Source organism: Pseudopipra pipra, chromosome W (genome assembly GCF_036250125.1).
Source record: "Pseudopipra pipra isolate bDixPip1 chromosome W, bDixPip1.hap1, whole genome shotgun sequence".
NCBI classification, from domain to species: Eukaryota; Metazoa; Chordata; class Aves; order Passeriformes; family Pipridae; genus Pseudopipra; species Pseudopipra pipra.
Genome location: NC_087580.1, coordinates 39,187,892 through 39,204,917, shown reverse-complemented (window position 1 = coordinate 39,204,917; position 17,026 = coordinate 39,187,892). Strand labels below are relative to the sequence as shown.

The 17,026-nt window shown below is 53.6% G+C and overlaps 2 protein-coding genes and 1 pseudogene across 2 annotated transcripts; 2 read left to right on the top strand and 1 right to left on the bottom strand.

Annotated features, from left to right (window-relative positions):
- LOC135405243 (zinc finger protein 850-like) overlaps positions 1 to 17,026 on the top strand; it is a 419,536-nt pseudogene that overhangs the window by 224,893 nt on the left and 177,617 nt on the right.
- LOC135404690 (olfactory receptor 2B6-like) lies at positions 993 to 1,802 on the bottom strand (the record flags this gene model as incomplete). The annotated part of the gene is made up of 2 exons (XM_064639429.1): positions 993 to 1,307; positions 1,494 to 1,802. Coding segments are annotated over 2 exons (624 nt in total), but the record flags the coding sequence as incomplete, so codon positions are not given.
- On the top strand, positions 11,074 to 11,896 carry LOC135405556 (olfactory receptor 14J1-like). Its single transcript, XM_064640265.1, has one exon. It carries the CDS (start codon positions 11,135 to 11,137, stop codon positions 11,747 to 11,749), a length of 615 nt encoding a protein of 204 aa, XP_064496335.1. The 5' UTR covers positions 11,074 to 11,134; the 3' UTR covers positions 11,750 to 11,896.

Genomic DNA, 17,026 nt, shown 5'->3' with positions numbered 1-17,026 from the left:
AGCCACAGCCAGGCTCCTCTCTGAGAAGGAATTTTTAAAGCAAGGGGGTCCTCTCTGCCCCTTGTAGCTCAGCGAGACGGCTTCTGCCATCAACTTTGTCTAAGCCTTCCACTCCCCCAGCCCCAAGCCGTGACACAGGGGCATGTCTTGTGCATGCAGTGCAAACATGGACTCCTGAGCTGGTCATTTGATGTCCCTCCTTGGAGGGAAGAACAAGCCCAATGGCCTGGGGTGAGAGGCCAGTGCTGGGAGCGGCGCTGGCTGTGCCAGGGCACTGCTGGGTGCCCCCACCCTGAGTACTCCCACCCTTGTGCTGGTCCCTGCTGGTTTCCTCTGCAGGGCATTGTGTTGGGCACATCCTGGAGAGCAAAGTGGAAAGCAGATGGAAGCTTTGAGGCCCTGGCCTGAGGAGATGCCCCTGCAGGATGGCAGTGCTGCTGCAGAGGTCAGCTCTGGGCCAGCAGTGCCCGTGGCTGTCCCTGCCTGCAGTCCCTGGACAGTCCTGCAGCAGGACTGGGACCGACTGCCAGAGCACTGAGGCCTCCAACAACACAGGGCTCTGCAGGACAGTGTGGAAGGGAAGGGAGAGGAGGCCAGGCAGGAGAAGGGCTGCTGCTCCCTGGCAGTGCTGCTCTGCTGGGACTCTTTTCTGGCCCAGCTCTGCACAGAGGCACCGAGCCTGCAGCTGCAGAGAAGTCAGACAGGAAAGATGTCAGGCAAGCAAGTCAGTGCAGAGCTCCTTATTTGGTTGAAGAACACAGTGAATACAATTCTCAATTTGTACAGCCTGTGGGCCAGGCTAGAAAGGCAAACACTGAATTAAAAATGGTGTATAGATATAAAGATATAAATAGATATCCTTATAGATATATTTACAGATAAACAGATTTTTTGGTGTGAAGAAATTCTCACAAGAATAACACTCCTATCAGGAGAAAAAAATCAAAGAAGACATGGTGGGCCTTCAATGAAGTCCATAACAAGATTGGCCTTTAATGAGGTACATAACATGCATTAGAAGGCGAGTTTATTGCTTCTGAAAAACACCCAGTTATCAGTTTCCTCAGAGCATCCTTGAGCTCCTGGTTCCTCAGGCTGTAGATGAGGGGGTTCAGTACTGGAGGTACCACTGAGTAAAGAACTGACACCACTAGATCAACGGATGGGGAGGAGGTGGAAGGGGGCTTCAGGTAGACAAAGAATGAGGTGGTAATAAACAGAGAGACCACGGCCAGGTGAGGGAGGCACGTGGAAAAGGCTTTGTGCCGTCCCTTCTCAGAGGGGATCCTCAGCACAGCCTTGAAGATCTGCACATAGGAGAAAACACTGAAAATTAAACAACCAAACATTAAACAGGCAATAACCACAGTGAGCACAATTTCCCTGCGGTAGCCTGAGTATGAGCAGGAGAGCTTGAGGATGGCAGGGATTTCCCAGAAGAACTGGCCCAGGGCATTGCTCTGGCACAGGGGCAGGGAAAATGTATTGGCTGTGTGCAGCAGAGCATTGAGAAACGCAGTGGCCCAGGCAGCTGCTGCCATGTGGGCACAAGCTCTGCTGCCCAGGAGGGTCCCGTAGTGCAGGGGTTTGCAGATGGCAACGTAGCGGTCGTAGCACATGATGGTGAGGAGGGAAAACTCTGCTGAGATGAAGAAGGCAAAGAAAAAGAGCTGTGCAGCACATCCCATGTAGGAGATGGTTGTGGTGTCCCAGAGGGAATTGTGCATGGCTTTGGGGACAGTGGTGCAGATGCAGCCCAGGTCTGTGAGGGAGAGGTTGAGCAGGAAGAAGTACCTGGGGGTGTGCAGGTGGTGGTCACAGGCTACAGCGCTGAGGATGAGGCCGTTGGCCAGGAGGGCAGCCAGGGAGATGGCCAGGAAGAGCCAGAAGTGCAGGAGCTGCAGCTCCCTCCTGTCTGCGAATGCCAGGAGCAGGAACTGGGTGAGGGAGCTGCTGTTGGACATTTGCTGCCTCTGGTTATTGTTTTCTGTTGAGGAGAAAAAAGGCAGAACTGAATTAGGCCAGACTCAATCAGCAAAACATCTTGCATGTCTCATAGCAATTCAACATTCAGGGCCTCTTTTCAGGAAGATCTCTCTGCATCCCTCTTCCGGAGCTCTGGGATTTGCTGGCTGAAGGGGGCACTGAGAGCAGGGACCCTGGAATGGGCTCCCGAGGAATCCTTCTTGCTGTGCAGTGAGAGGCAACTTGGAGCACAGGGTGACCTCCAATTAAATGCATTTGTGATGTATCAAAGTGTTTCCAGAACTGCTGGTCACAGTTTGGCCAAGGGCAGAACAGAGGGAGGGGATTTGGGGGACTTTGTGCTCCAAGTGAAATCTTGTGAGTCCTGAGAGGCAAAGGGGTGGTCTCTTGGTGCAGAGACAAGAGCTGGCCATCTTTCCCATTCACAGCTGCCCCTGGCTGGCAGCTTGTAGCTGAAGAGGGATGGCCTTAGGAATTCCCTGCAAAAAGAAACAAGGCACTTCTGGGAGCAGAGGAATCTCAGTTCAAAGAGCAGATTTACAGAATCCTTGCCTTTCCTCAGGATGCCTGATTAGGATCTCATCTCTATCCTCCCAGACTGCCACACAGAGGGACCATTGCAGCTCCCAAGTACAGCTGCCCAGAGCATTTCCATGGATTTAGCACTGAGAAGTTTTCTCCATGGGGATCCTGTGCAGCACAGAGATACTATGGCAGAGCTGTGCCCTTCTGGAGGGCACCTGCAGCCCTGCAGGACACCCAGGCAAACAGCTGAAGACCCTGAAGGTGCCTGGAGGGCACTTGGGCACTTGGCTCCCACAGACACATCCCCACAGCAGCACCCAAAGGGGTTGTGTCTGGACAGGAATCTGCCCCCCCCAAACCCCACAGTGGCTCAGAAAACCCGCTGGTGAGAACAAGGAGAGCCCAGGCAGCAGGGGATGGCAGTGAAATGCCACAGTGCTGCTGCCAAGGGAGGAGGGACACAGAGAGACAGCTGGAAATCAGGGCCTTGTCCTTGCCTGGGCTCTGGCTGCTGCAGGGCAATGCACAGCCCAGCCCCCGTGGGCCTGAGGGCACAGGCTCTGCTTAGGCTGGGAAAGGAGCCCAGGCAGGAGCTGCTCAGGGAAGGGGTCTGTGCCACAGGGACAGCAGGGAGGGGCCCCCATCCCCCTGCCCAGCCCTTGTGGCAGCAGCTGCCTCTCCCTGCCTGCCTGTCTCTGGGTGAGGAGCTGTTCCTGCCAGCAGCCCCTGCCTGTGCCCAGCTCAGCTCCCTGCCAGTGCTGCCAGAGCCATCCCCAGCCCAGTGCCCAGGGGCAGCTGTGCCTGGGCAGGGGCTGCAGAGCAGATCCCAGACAGCCTGCGGTGGCTGGGAAGGGGGAGGTGTTCTGGGGGGATGTGCTTCCTGAGAAGGGCCCCTGGAAATGGCAGGAGGTGGAGCTGAAGCTGTGAGGAGCCCTGACCCTGCAGCTGAAGGGCCCTGCCCAGCCCTGCCCTGCCCTGAGGGGTCACTCCTTCCACCCACCCCTTCTCCTTGTAGGGCCGTGGGAGCTCCTTGGCCGGGCTGAGAGCTGACCCTGGCAGGCAGCAGAGTCCCTGCCCCAGCACACAGAGCCCTGGGGGCAGGACCCTGCTCTGCACCACAGCCCTGGGCACCCCTGGCTGCACCCCCACCTTCCCACCCCACAGCCAGCCCTGGCACAGGGAACCTTCTTGCCCTGGGCCTCTGATGGGGCAGCAGCAAGTCCTGCTCTGCAGCAGCTTCTCCTGCTGCACCCCAGCAAATCCAGCAGAGCCATCCTGACAGCTCCTGCCACTGCTGCCATTTGGCAGCTGGCAGAGGCACTTGCAGGAACTCACCTGCACTGCTCTGCAGCCAGAGCCTGACCGTGGCAAAGGGCTGGCAAGGTTCCTGCCCTGAGCAGCTCTGCCCTGTCCTCCCACTCCAGGATCCCTTGAATCTCCTGCTCCCTTCTCCTCTCTGCCCTTGCTGCCTGCAGCTCCTGCCCTGCTCTGCCATATGGCCACTTCCTCTGCACTGCAGCAGCTGGGAGAGTCCTGCTGAAAGATCCTGGAAGCTGTGGGATGTGCCAGCTTTAGGAGATGCCTCCAAGTTGAACTTTCCTACAGCCAGAGAATTCTTCCTTCAAATGCTGGGAAGGTTTCTCGTGTAGTGAGAGCTCAGTCACCTCCCAGCCCAGGCTGCCTCTCATCTCTCTGCCTTCTCTCCTGTGCCCTGGGTGCTGAAGGCAGTGCCCTCAGCCCTGCTGGGCTGTGCGGAAAAGCTGCTCACCAGCAGAGCTGTCTCTTTGAAGCTCTTCTTGGTTGCCAGGAGCTCCCTGTGTGCCAGGAGCCTGGCCCAGCTCAGCAGCACAGCAACAGCCACAGGAAGCCCTTTCTCTGCCCCTCTGGGCTCCCTCCAGCTGTCCCTGGGGCTCCAGGGGAACCTGCTGGCACACAGCTGAAGGAAATAATCATGTTCCTTCTCTCAGCTGGGCACAGACAGTTCTTTCAGCACTGTCATGTCTCCCAACAGACACAGAGTTAAGTCCAACAGTCCCCTTTTCATGTCCCATCATTAGACAGGAAACCCAGACAGCGCCCAGGAGGGATCTCCTTCACCTGTACTGAGGGAAGGGACTCAGCTGAGTCAGCAGAGGTGTCTCACTGTGGCTCTGCAGACCTGGGGCCAGAAGGACACTCAGCTCCCTCCACAACCCCCATGGGCTGGGATTCCTCCTGCCCCACTTCAATGGGCCCAAAACAGGCACCTGTCCGAGCTCCCCCGGGAATGAATGAAGACCAAAGCCAGGAGTGACCTGCTGGGACACAAAGCCCTGGTTCCTTCTGAGGGGCCAGAGGTGACCGAGATTCCTACTGGGAACTGCAGGCTCCAATGGAGCAGTTCCTAGGGACAGGGCAGCAGCTGTGGGATCTCCTTGGAGGCTGCTGGGACATTGCTTTGGCCAACTTCAGTGGCAGAAGGTGCCCACATGTAGGACAGGGGAACCTGTCACTGTTCCTTCTGTCCAGGGTAGCCCCTAGAGGTATTCAGGTGACCAAATGGAGTCAGGTGGCACAGGGAGAGAGGTCTCTCTCCTGTTCTTTATCAGAGGTATTTTCTATATGTCCTTGGAGTACAATGGCCATTGTCTCATGGACATCCCTTCAATGCTGAACCTAATTGAGGGCAGCAGAGCCTGGATTGAACAGCCAAAGAGGGGCCTGTAGTGCCAGGGGAGGTGCCAGGGCTCTGCAGCACAAGTGCAGCAGCTGCCCTGGACAGCACAGGGCCTGTGCAGGGACCCCGTCCCCATTCCCAGCAGTTGTGGGACAGGCACCACCCAGGGCTTCTCAGACACATTGGGTGCCTTTGGGGCAGGGAGTGAATCCCAGCCCTGCAGGGACACAAAGGCTGTCCCTTCTCTGCCCAGCCAAGGCCAGGCCAGGCACGAGTCCAGAGCACATCAGCCCAGGCTGTCCACACTTGTTTCCTCCCTCTGCTGGCTCTTCTCTCCCCCAGCATTTCAGCAGCATGTGCTGATCTCTTCAGGGATCAGGCCTGGGATTTTCACCCTGGGCCTGAGTCCCAGCACGTCCACCCCCAAGGCCACTGTCAGCAAAGCCTCTGCACAGCCCAGCTCTCGGGGCTTTCAGAGCAGCTTTCCCCACTGCAAGTCTGTTCTTATTCCCGGTGCCCCCGCTGAGGGGCTGCAGCCAGACAGGCCCCAATGCCCTGTATGTGGGGCACAGGCAGGAGGAGCTGCAGCCCCAAGTCTCTCTTCATTCCACTTGCAGGCAATAACAGCCCAGGCCTGCTGAGACAGTTCCCAGGTTGCAGGGCTGTGATGGGTTGGGAGAGAAGGCCGAGGAGACACAGGAGAGAAAGAGCAGGAGAGAGGTGTCCTCAGCGGGAAGGAGCTTCTTGGAGCTGTGCAGCTGCTCCAGGGGATGAAGAAATTGGGTGAACTTTTGTGGGTGAGGGTCAGAGGTGAGACTGGTTTGGGTGCCCTTGTGGAGTGAGACAAAGAGCCCATTGAAGTTGGCTTTGATAACCCTGGAATTCACTGGAAAGGCACCACGACAGCAAAGAGTCCAAGAGTTTTGTGCAGGGTGTTGGTCAAGACAGCCCTTGGGACACAGGCTTTTAGAGCACAGCTGCTCTAAAGGTTGGTGGACAACAGGGAGGTTCATCTGCATCTGCTTCTCTCCAAGATGAACCAAGAGGTTGCCATAGTAACTGACTGTAGCTATGGGAATGTATGCTGCTTGCCATGGTAACCAACCCTAGCAACAGGAATGTATGCTGGTTGCCATGTTAACTGCCCATAGCAATGGAAATGTCTGATGGTTGCCATGGTAACTGACTGTAACAATGGAAATGTATGCTGGTTGTCATGGTAACCGACCATAGCAATGGGAATGTGTGATGGTTGCCATGGTAACTGACCATGGGAACAGCAGTGTATGATGGTTGCCATGGTATTTCACTGTACTAGTGAGAGGTATGATGGTTCCCACGATAACTGATAGTAGCAATGAGAATGTATGATAGTTGCCATGATAACCGACTGTACCAGTGGGAAGTATGATGGTTCCTGTGGTAACTGACCGTAGCATTGGGAGTGTATGCTGGTTTCCATGGTAACTGACTGTAGCAACGGCAATGTATGCTTGTTGCCATGGTAACCGACCATAGGAATGTGACTTTATGATGGTTGCCATGGTAATCGAGCATAGCAATGCAAATCTATGATGGTTGCCATGGTAACAAACCGTAGCAATGGAAATGTGTGATGGTTGCCATGGTGACTGTAGCAACCGAAATGATTGATGCTTGCCGTGGTAACCAACCGTAGCAATGGGAATGTATGATGGTTGCCATGGTAACTTACCATAGCAGTGGGAAGTATGATGGTTGCCATGGTAACTGACCGTAGCAATGGAAATGTGTCATGGTTGCCATGGTAAACTGACTGTAGCAACTGGAAGTATGATGTTTGCCATGGTAACTGACCATAGAAACAACAATGTATTGTGGTTGCCATGGTAACAACCTGTACCAGTGGGAAGTATGTTGTTTGCCATGGTAACTGACTGTAGCAACGGGAATGTATGATGTTTTCCATGGGAACTCACCATAGCAACGAGAATGTATGTTAGTTGCCATGGTAAACAATCATAGCAACGTGACTGTATGATGGTTTCCATGGTAACTGACCATAGCAATGCTGATGTTTGATGGTTGCCATGGTAACCTACTGTAGCAATGGGAGTGTATGGTGGTTCTTATGGTAACTGACCATGGGAATGAGAATGTGTGCTGGTTGCCATAGTAACTGACCGAAGCAGTGGGAAGTATGATGGTTGCCATGATAACTGACTGTAGCAATGGGAATGTATGCTGGTTGTCATGGTAACTGATGATAGCAATGGGACTGTATGATGTTTGTCATGGTAACCGACTGTAGCAATGGGAATGTATGATGGTTCCATGGTAACTGACAGTAGGAACGGGAATGTATGATGTTGCCATGGTAACCGACTGTAGCAAGACGACTGTATGATGGTTGCCATGGTAACTGACCATAGAAACTGGAATTCACATGGTTGCCATGGTAACTGATAATAGCAACGTGGCTGTATGATGGTTGCCATGGCAACTGATTGTAACAGTGGACCATATGATGGTTGCCATGGTAACCAACCACAGCAATGGGGATGTGTGATGGTTGCCATGGTAACCGACCATAGCAAAGGGAATGTATGATGGTTGCCATGGTAACCGACTACAGCCATGGGAATGTGTGATGGGTACCATGGTAACCGACCGTAACAGTTGGAATGTATGGTGGTTGCCATGGTAACTGACCGTAGCAATACGAATGTATGATGATTGCCTTGGTAACTGGCTGTAGCAATGGGAATGTATGATGGTTTCCATGGTAACTGACCGTAGCAGTGGGAAGTATGCTGTTTGCCACAGTAAATGACTGTAGCAATGGGAATGTATTATGGTTGCCATGGTAACCGACCATAGCAATGATAATGTATTACGGTTGCCATGGTAACTGACTGTGTAATGGGAAAGTACTCTATTTGCCATGGTAACTGACCATAGCAATGGGAATGCATGCTGGTTGTCATGGAAACTGTGATTTCCTTAGACTATGAGCATGATATTTTCATCTGCAAAAACATTAGTGAGTGTCCAGAGATCTCCCAAGATGGGCTTTAAAGGTCTCAAGCACATGAGCACTAGAGAGGGGCTAAGGAGCTGTGGCCTCAATGGTGTGGAGACTGAGGACAGCACAGGATAGCCCTCAGAGGGCTTGAAGGGAGGGTTTAGAGATGGTGGATCCTTTTGTCAGAGCAGAAAAGAGCATGAGAAAGAAAGAATTAATGCCAAGTGCAGCTGGGGAGGTCCTGAGTAGACATGAGGAAAAAGGAATTTCACTCCATGGAAAACACTGGGCTGGAACACGTCACCCAGGAGTCTGGATGAGCCCAAGGCTTTGTGTGTGCAGGAAGAGCCAGGGAGGACGCAGAGATGTCAGTGCAGGAAGGTGCCAGCCAGGTGGGGCAGCCGGGGGGATGACGACAGCCTGCAGGGAAAGGGGCAGGGCATGGACACCGTAGGACAGCCTGGGCTGGAGAGGAGACAGGGATGGGGAGAAGCTGAAAGGCCCTGCCAGAGCCACCTTCTGCAGGCCTTTGGCCATGGCTGCTGTCTGTGCCCCTGATGCCAGGAGGAGGGGAGTGCCCCTTGCAGCCCTGGGGCCTCACGGCCTCCTTGTCCCTGCTCAGCAGCCTGGCAGGTGCCACCCCATGGTCCTCCCCTTGGCACTGCACATCCCACATCCCAGTGCCCCAGGAAGAGCCCTGAGGAATGAGGCAGGGACAGCATCTGCCTTCCCAGGGGATGGGGGTCAGGGCTTGGTCCTTTGGATTAAGGAAACAAGTCAAGGTTTATTCAGCATCAGAGCCACCTTTGCCTTGCTTGTCCATCCTTGTCATCACTGTCTGCACTTTTCTGCTCTAACTGGAACCTGGGGACACGTTCTCAGTTGTGTCCCTCAGTGAGACTCATTAGCACTGCAAGAAACTTCAATGTTTCAATCTCACTTTGACTTCTTGAGAAGTTGTTTGAATTTACTCTCAGGGACTGAGTCTCATGTAAACAACTTCAAAGTCCCCTGAGGGTCATGAAATGCCTGGGGCTGTTGCTGTGCTGCTGAGCTGGGCAGGGCTCCTGGCACACAGGGAGCTCCTGGCAAGAGGGCAGTGCTGCAGATAGACAGCTCTGCTGGTGAGCAGCTCCTCTGCACAGCCCAGCAGAGCTGAGGGCACTGCCAGGGCAGCTCAGGGACACCAGCAGGACACAGACAGAGCTTCAAGGGGCTCAGCACTGGCAGGAGGGCTGAGAGCTCCCTGCAGGAGGAATCTTGGCAGGGCTGCACACGGTGAGTCTGTGGCTGCAGGGCAGTGCAGGGGCAGCTCCTGGAGGCATCTCCTAAAGCTGCCCAACCCCAGCTGATGGGATGGGTGAGCAGGGGGCTGTTTTGGGGCACTTTGGAATAGCTGTGCAGCTGGGGGTGCAGCCAGGGGTGCCCAGGGCTGTGGGGCAGAGCAGGGTCCTGCAGCCCAGGGTGCTGTGCTGGGCAGGGACTCTGCTGCCTGCCAGGGGCAGCTCTCAGCCGGCCCGGGGAGCTGCTGCCAGGGCTGGGGCAGAAGGGCTGTGGGCAAGGAGCAAACCTGGCAGCTGAGGGAGGATCTTTTCCGTGTCTCACTGTTGCAGGGTCAGACCTGCTCACAGACCACTACATGATATTGAATGGAGAATTTTTTGCAAAGCTCACAAAAGACAGGGGCTACAGGAAAGGAATTAGTCCTGAGGTGTGTTTCCTGCTTAGCCATTGTAGCATAGACATTGTTCTCTCAGTTCAGGAGCCTGCACTGAAATTCCAACTCTTTTACTCTCAGAGATGAATATTTCAGGCAGTGTCAGAAATGAGCACAGGATCCTGGGCAGGGCTGAGCCTTCCCTTGGGGGTGGGCACTCTCCTGTCCCAGCCCTTGGCTTCTCTGCAGGAGGGCTCCTGTCCTGCTCTGTCCAGCACAGCTGCACCTCTGGGCTGGCACAGGGGACACTTCACAGAGCTGACCTTTCAAGCAGCACTGTCCTGCTCTCAGCACAGGTCTTGGTGGGGTTTTTAAAGATGAATCTGTGTGTGAAGTCATCTTCAAGGCAGCCCAAGGGAAAGTGCAGGGCAGATGGGAAACAGGCTGAGGCACTACAGCTCTCCTGGCTCTGCAATAAGCAATGGAGAGCTCAGCCCTTCTGCCTGTCCTGTCTCAACACTCGTCAGATTTGTCATCAGAAAAATTTGACCCTAAACAAACACCCCCAGGTGTTATGATTGTAAACAAAAATCCCAGTCAAAATTTTTTTAAGGATACTCTGTGCCTCTCTCCTGCAGCCCAAATTGCTTCAAGAAAACAGTACAGAAACTGAACTTTTCCATCAAAGCTGGGTTCCATGTGACATACCCTGTGATCATGAGAGCTGTCCCAAACCAGCTCCATGTCTACACGGCAGCAGAGCAAAGCTGAGTCCTTGGCAGCACATGGGCAGAGCTCCTGCTCCTCACAGCACCCTCAGAGAGCACAACCCAGAGAAAAGAAATGCCTTGACTTGGAGGGGATTTCCCTAAAAACTGCACTGGCTTTGCTGAGAGGGGGCTGTCTTAATTGTTTCCTGTGCTTTCCTTTTCAGAACAGACCCTGTGCTAAGGAACAGCAAATGCCCAACAGCAGCTCCCTCACCCAGTTCCTCCTCCTGGCATTCGCAGACAGGTGGGAGCTGCAGCTCCTGCACTTCTGGCTCTTCCTGGCCATCTCCCTGGCTGCCCTCCTGGCCAACGGCCTCATCCTCAGCGCCGTAGCCTGCGACCACCACCTGCACACCCCCATGGGCTTCTTCCTGCTCAACCTCTCCCTCACAGACCTGGGCTGCATCTGCACCATTGTCCCCAAAGCCATGCACAATTCCCTCTGGGACACCACTACCATCTCTTACATGGGATGTGCTGCACAGCTCTTTTTCTTTGTCTTCTTCATCTCAGCAGAGTTTTCCCTCCTCACCATCATGTGCTACGACCGCTACGTTGCCATCTGCAAACCCCTGCACTACGGGACCCTCCTGGGCAGCAGAGCTTGTGCCCACATGGCAGCAGCTGCCTGGGCCACTGGGTTTCTCTATTCTCTGCTGCACACAGCCAACACATTTTCCCTGCCCCTGTGCCAGGGCAATGCCCTGGGCCAGTTCTTCTGTGAAATCCCACACATCCTCAAGCTCTCCTGCTCACACTCAGGCTACCTCAGGGAAATTGGGCTCATTGGGGTTAGTGTCTCTTTAGGATTTAGTTGTTTAATTTTCATTGTTTTCTCCTATGTGCAGATCTTCAGGGCTGTGCTGAGGATCCCCTCTCAGCAGGGACAGCACAAAGCCTTTTCCACATGCCTCCCTCACCTGGCCGTGCTCTCCCTGTTTGTCAGCAGTGCCATATTTGCCTACCTGAAGCCTCCCTCCATCTCTTCCCCATCCCTGGATCTGGCCCTGTCAGTTCTGTACTCAGTGGTTCCTCCAGCACTGAACCCCCTCATCTACAGCCTGAGGAACCAGGAGCTCAAGGATGCCCTGAGGAAAATGATGACTGGATGCTTTTCAGGAGCAATAAAGTGTCTGTTTTCTGGTGTGTAGCATTCAGAATGGGACTCCTTAATGGCCCAGCCTTCCTGCTCAGGTTTTTCATGTAGGTCATTGGGTTCTTCTTGCATTAATTTTCTGTGCAATTACATATTATTATGCATCTGCCTTTCAATTTAGTGTCTACCCATTGAATTTGACCCAGAGGTGTAAAAATGATGAATTGTGCTCACAGAGTATTTAAACCAAATAAAGGACCCTGCAGTGCCTTCTTTGTAAAAGATCCTTCTTCTCAGATGTTCCCAAAGGACAGCACACTGCAGGACATGGGTGTATTTGCAAACAGGAAGGGGACAATAATCCCAGCCCAGCAGCACTGCCAGGGAGCAGCAGTGCTTGGTCTTTGCAGAGCTGCTCTCTTGCCACTTCCACACTGTCCTCCTGAGCCCCTTTCTCGCTGTAAGGCCTGAGTGCTCTCTGAGCACAGTCCTGTGGGCTGGAAGCCCTTGGAGCACAGGCAGGGACAGGCCCTGGGAACTTGTGAAGCAGAGCTGGGCTCCCTTCCAGCATCTCCAGGATAATGTGGCATCTTCTGAGGGCACTGCATGTACTGGGTCACTTCTTCTGTGACCTTGCTCCAGGGCTGGAACTCTCCTGCAGTGACACCATGACACTCCTGCTCTCTGCTTTCCAGGTTTCATTTTTAGATCCAGTCTTCCCCTCCTGTTCACAGGGACATCCTGTGAGTGCTTCAGAGCTGCCATCCTGGGGCAGCTCCTGCCCAGCGTGGGCAGGCACAAGGTCTCTCCACCTGCCCCTCTCACCTCCCCAGTGCCACTGTTTTCTGCAGCCTCCTCATCCTTGCCCAGCACAGCCCTTCTGGCACAGTTGGACACAGCCCTTGTTCTACCCCCTCCTCAGGCACCTGCCCAACCCCCTCAGCTCCAGCTTGATGGCCAGAAACCTTCAGGGCAGGGAGGCACTGGGGAAAATGCTGAGCAAACCTTTCAGCTGCACTCAAATCCAATTGGAGGGGTTGGCCTCGAGGAAAAAATCCCTTCTAATGCTCCAGAACCACCAGGACAACCTGTGTTGTGTCCTGGGCACTCCTCTGGAAGTGTGGGATGTTGAAAAGCTTTTGGTGTCAGGGCTACTGAGAAGGCTGGGCAGTCTCACTGGGAGACCTCTCCCAAACCCTTGGAAAGGCCAGAGCCATCCCAGAGCTTCCTGGGGCCTTGGCAAAGGCAGACATGGAAGCAGTCTGCAAACAGGGCAGCAAGGAGGGTTGGGAGACTTCCAGACTGCTCAGGCTCAGCAGGGAAGGGGATAGGGCAAGTCCTCCTGCAGCCATTGCCAGGCATGGGAAGGACAAGGCAGGGATTGCAGAACCCCTGTGGGAGGGAAAAGAAAGGGATGTTTTGTGCCCAGACTTTATCAAGGCCCTTGACATGGTCTCCTGTGCTCTCCTTATGGCCAGACTGGTGAGAGCTGGACTGAAGAAGTAGAAGATGTGGTGGGTGGGAAGTTGGCTGAATGAAGAGTGTCAAATAAAATCCATGGTACAAAGTCCTCTTGGCAGCAACTTCCTGGTGAAATCCCTCAGTGACCAGCCCTTGAACACCACTAGAGGACATCTTTATTATCTCTCTGTATGTTGGGACAAAATGTATTTTCAAGTCCTTTGTGGATGATTCCAAATTTCAGGGAGCCCTTGAGCAACCTGTCCTGGTTTAAAGACACATATTGGGGTGGGAAATCCAATAAAATGAATTCATTCCTCTTTTATTTCCCATCAATACAGTGAGACAAAATACAAGGAGGCAAAAGTGAAAAAAATAACAGTTGACTGACAAGAAATATAACAGCAAAAACAGCAATACCACAAAACAGTTCAAAGCTACAACAGAGAGGGAAATTGCCTCCTCTGTCTCCCCCGTCCCAACTCCTTTTTGTAAACAGGTGAGAACAGGGATCAATACATGCCTCCCTTTCCCCTTTTCCCTCTGAATGAACAAAGAACAAAAAACAAAACCAGGGGAAAGAGGGGGCAAAGCAAAATGTGGGAAACTCTCTGGTCTGAGATCAGTTGTGCTGCCCAAGAACACGCTGACTCCAGAGGTGTCCAAGCAGGGCAGAGCCGGCGACTCCGGTCCGTGCGGCGGCGGGGGGGAGGCAGCGGCTCTGCTTGAGTCCATGGAGTTCTGGGGAGGCACAGTGGCCCCTTGGTTCCAGGAGGTTCTGAGATGTCTCTGGGTTCCTTTTGTTCCATGAGACCCTACATGTCACAATGGTCCCTTGGTTCCATGGGATTCCACAGTGTCCCTGCATTCCTTTGGTTCCATCAGGCCCTGCAGTGTCACAGGGCCACTTGATTCCGGGACATTACAAAGAATCAGAATGGCCCCTTGATTTAAGGCCAACTGCACATGGGGCTGCCTTGGGGGGAGTGTGGGCACCCAGACAAGGGAGTTGTCACCCCCCTGGACTCAGCCCTGGGGTCACCACATCTGGACTGGTCTGTCTGTCTGTGAGGTTCCCCATTCTGGAGGAATGAGGAAGAACTGGAGAGGGTCTAGAGGAGACCTGCCAGGATGGAGCTTTTCTCCATATTGGAAATAGAATGAAATCTCCACAAAGAGTAACATTGAAGGTTCAGGCTGAAGGTGAGGAAAAAGAAATGTCACTCAACGGGGACCCTTGTGCTGAAAGAGGTCACCCAGAGGGAGTCAGGATCAGCCCATGGCTTTGTGTTCCAGGGAACAGCCAGAGCTGGTGCAGAGACATCAGGGAGGGTCTAGAAATGCTGCTGGGAGGGGGTGGGAAAGCAGGAGGGGTGTGTGCAGCCTGCAAGGCCAGAGCAGCAGCAGGGCCAGGGCAGGACAGCCTGCAGGAGAGATGGCCAAGGGCTCTGGCAGGGCTGCAAGGCCCAAAGGCACCCAGGCCTTTGTCCCCTTGCCTCTGGCAGCTGCCTCTGCCACTCAGGCCACCACAAGCAACTTTCCTGGCAGGTTCTGCCCTTGGTTTCTGCCTCGCCCCTCCCTCAGGAGCCTGGCAGGGGTTGCCCAGTTTTGGGCCTTTGTTGTTGCTCCCCCTCCCATCCCAGTGCCCCCCAAACAGCCCTGAGCCAGCCGGGAGGGACAGGATCTGCTGGGCCAGGGCCTGGGGCTCAGGCCTTGGCCTTTGTGCTCCACAAAACCAAGGCAGGCTTTGCTCAGCATTGCAGGGGCCTGCCCAGAGCCTTTGTCTGCCTGCACTCCTGGCCTCCAAGGAGCTGCTCCAAGGAGTCCCTGGAGAGGCTTTGTCAGGGCCTGCCCTCAGTGGGGCCCAGCAATGCTTCAAGGCACTTGGAGTTTGGCTTCTGACTTCTTCAGCAGCTGCTTCAATCTTCTCTCAGTACCTCAGGATCATGGGCTGGGCTGCAAACACACCGTGGGGCTCATTAAATTCCAGAAATCCCTCAGGATCTCTTTGTCTTCCTTTAATTGTCTTCAAGGCAATTTCAAAACAAGTCTTCCAAGTTTCTACTTTTTTTTCATTCAATTATGGGTATTTTTAAGTTCAGAGAAGAGGTGATAGAGGTTTTCTCCAAGTGATCTTGATGCTGAGTGTCTTCTCAGGAGATCCAGACTGACCTCATATGATCATCCTTGCCCCTCACCCCCCAACCTCACCAGTTCTGACATGGCCCATCTTGGACTGACAGCTGATGCAACTCCAAACACACTGTGGGACCCATTAAAACATTGAAAAACAAATTATTTATCTTTCTTTATTTGTTTTCAAGTCTTCAAGACATCAACAATTAATTAGAGTTGTTATGTAGTTTAGCTAAGGAGGAAGATTTTAAAGTGGAAGTCACCAAAAATATATTTTTTGATGAAAGGGAATGATTTACACAGAACCTTTGGATGTAAGAGGTCAGGACGCAAAGGATTTGGACACAAATATAAGGGGGCAAAAGAGATTACTAGCATTTAATTATTGACCAGTTTGACAGTTATCAAGTGATTCAATAGCATTTGCCACAATTTTAACAGTGACTGAATTATAGATTCACAAGAACAACATTCCCACCACAGTCAATTCACACTCAGACCCAGGCAGAGATGTGTGGACACATCAATAGCTGGGTGTGGAAAGGTCCCTCTCCAAAATTCTCCTTGTTGTCAGGGAAAAACTGCCACACATCCCTTTGTGTTTCCCAACAGACAAGGGTCACAGCTGGAGGAGTGTTTGTTGTGGGGGATCGGAATTGTCCTGGGCATCAGGGAGGGTCTTTGGAGTGTTGGAAACTGGAGGGTTCCCGAGCTGGGAGAGGCTGCCAGAGGTGTCCCACTGAGAGGGAGGTGCTGGGAAGCTGCCAGGGCCTCTCTCAGCACTGTTGGTTGTGGGCTCCCAAGGTGACTGGCTTTAGTTATCTGCTGAATTTCCATCCTGGTGTCAGGAATGACTGGAGTTTCCACAGTATTCGGAAATTTTATCCAAACTGTTCCACTTGGGTTATGATTCAGGTAGGGAATGTTCCAAGGTTTTCAGGGGTTGACTCCTTATCCTGTGTTCCCCAGCTCTTACACCCATCCCAGTCAGCTGGATGGTTTATTGACAATGTGTCCCGAGGGGCGGCACCTCCGATGCCATAGAAACCCCTCCCCCTGGATTAGGAAACCTTTGGAATTCAGGAGGTGTTCCAGCGGAGCATGAAAATGAACAGCAATTTTCCTAAAGCCCAGACCCCAGCAGAACAAAGCCAGGCCCCCTCAGTGTCAGAGCAAAGGTCCCCCATCCCTGTGTCCCTGTGGCCGCTGAGGCGGCAGCGCAGGCCCGAGGCGGTGCCGGGTCCCGGTGCAGCCGGGGCAGAGCGGCGGCTGCGCGAGCGGCAACCCCGGCGGTGAGTGCGGCAGCCCCGTGGGAGCGGCGGCTCCGGGCACAGACGCCGGCGGCAGCCGCTGTGGCTCCTGGAACCGAGTGGCCATTGGGACACTGCATGGCCTGCTGGAATCCAGGGGCCGGTGGGACACTGGGGAGCCTCTTGGAGCCAAGGGAACCCTGGGATGCTTTGGAACATCGTGGAATCATAGGGTCCACTCTAACACTGCAGGGCCTCATGGAACCAAAGGAACTCTGAGAGGTTTTGCAACCTCATGGAATCGAGGGGCCGTTTCTGGCAGGATGCTCTGCTCTGATAATACCTAAAAACTGGTCAGAGAATGCAAACAATGCAAGCTCTCTGTGATGAGTTACTGCTGGTGTCAAGGTGCTGTTTTTAATGTTGAATTCTGCTAAACCCAAAATGCTTCATGAAACTTCAAACACACATCCTGCTTTCTGAAG

What these genes read in the sequence shown, in the direction of transcription:
- LOC135405556 (XM_064640265.1), top strand. Translation starts at nt 11,135, where the DNA reads ATGTGCTACGACCGCTACGTTGCCATCTGCAAACCCCTGCACTACGGG.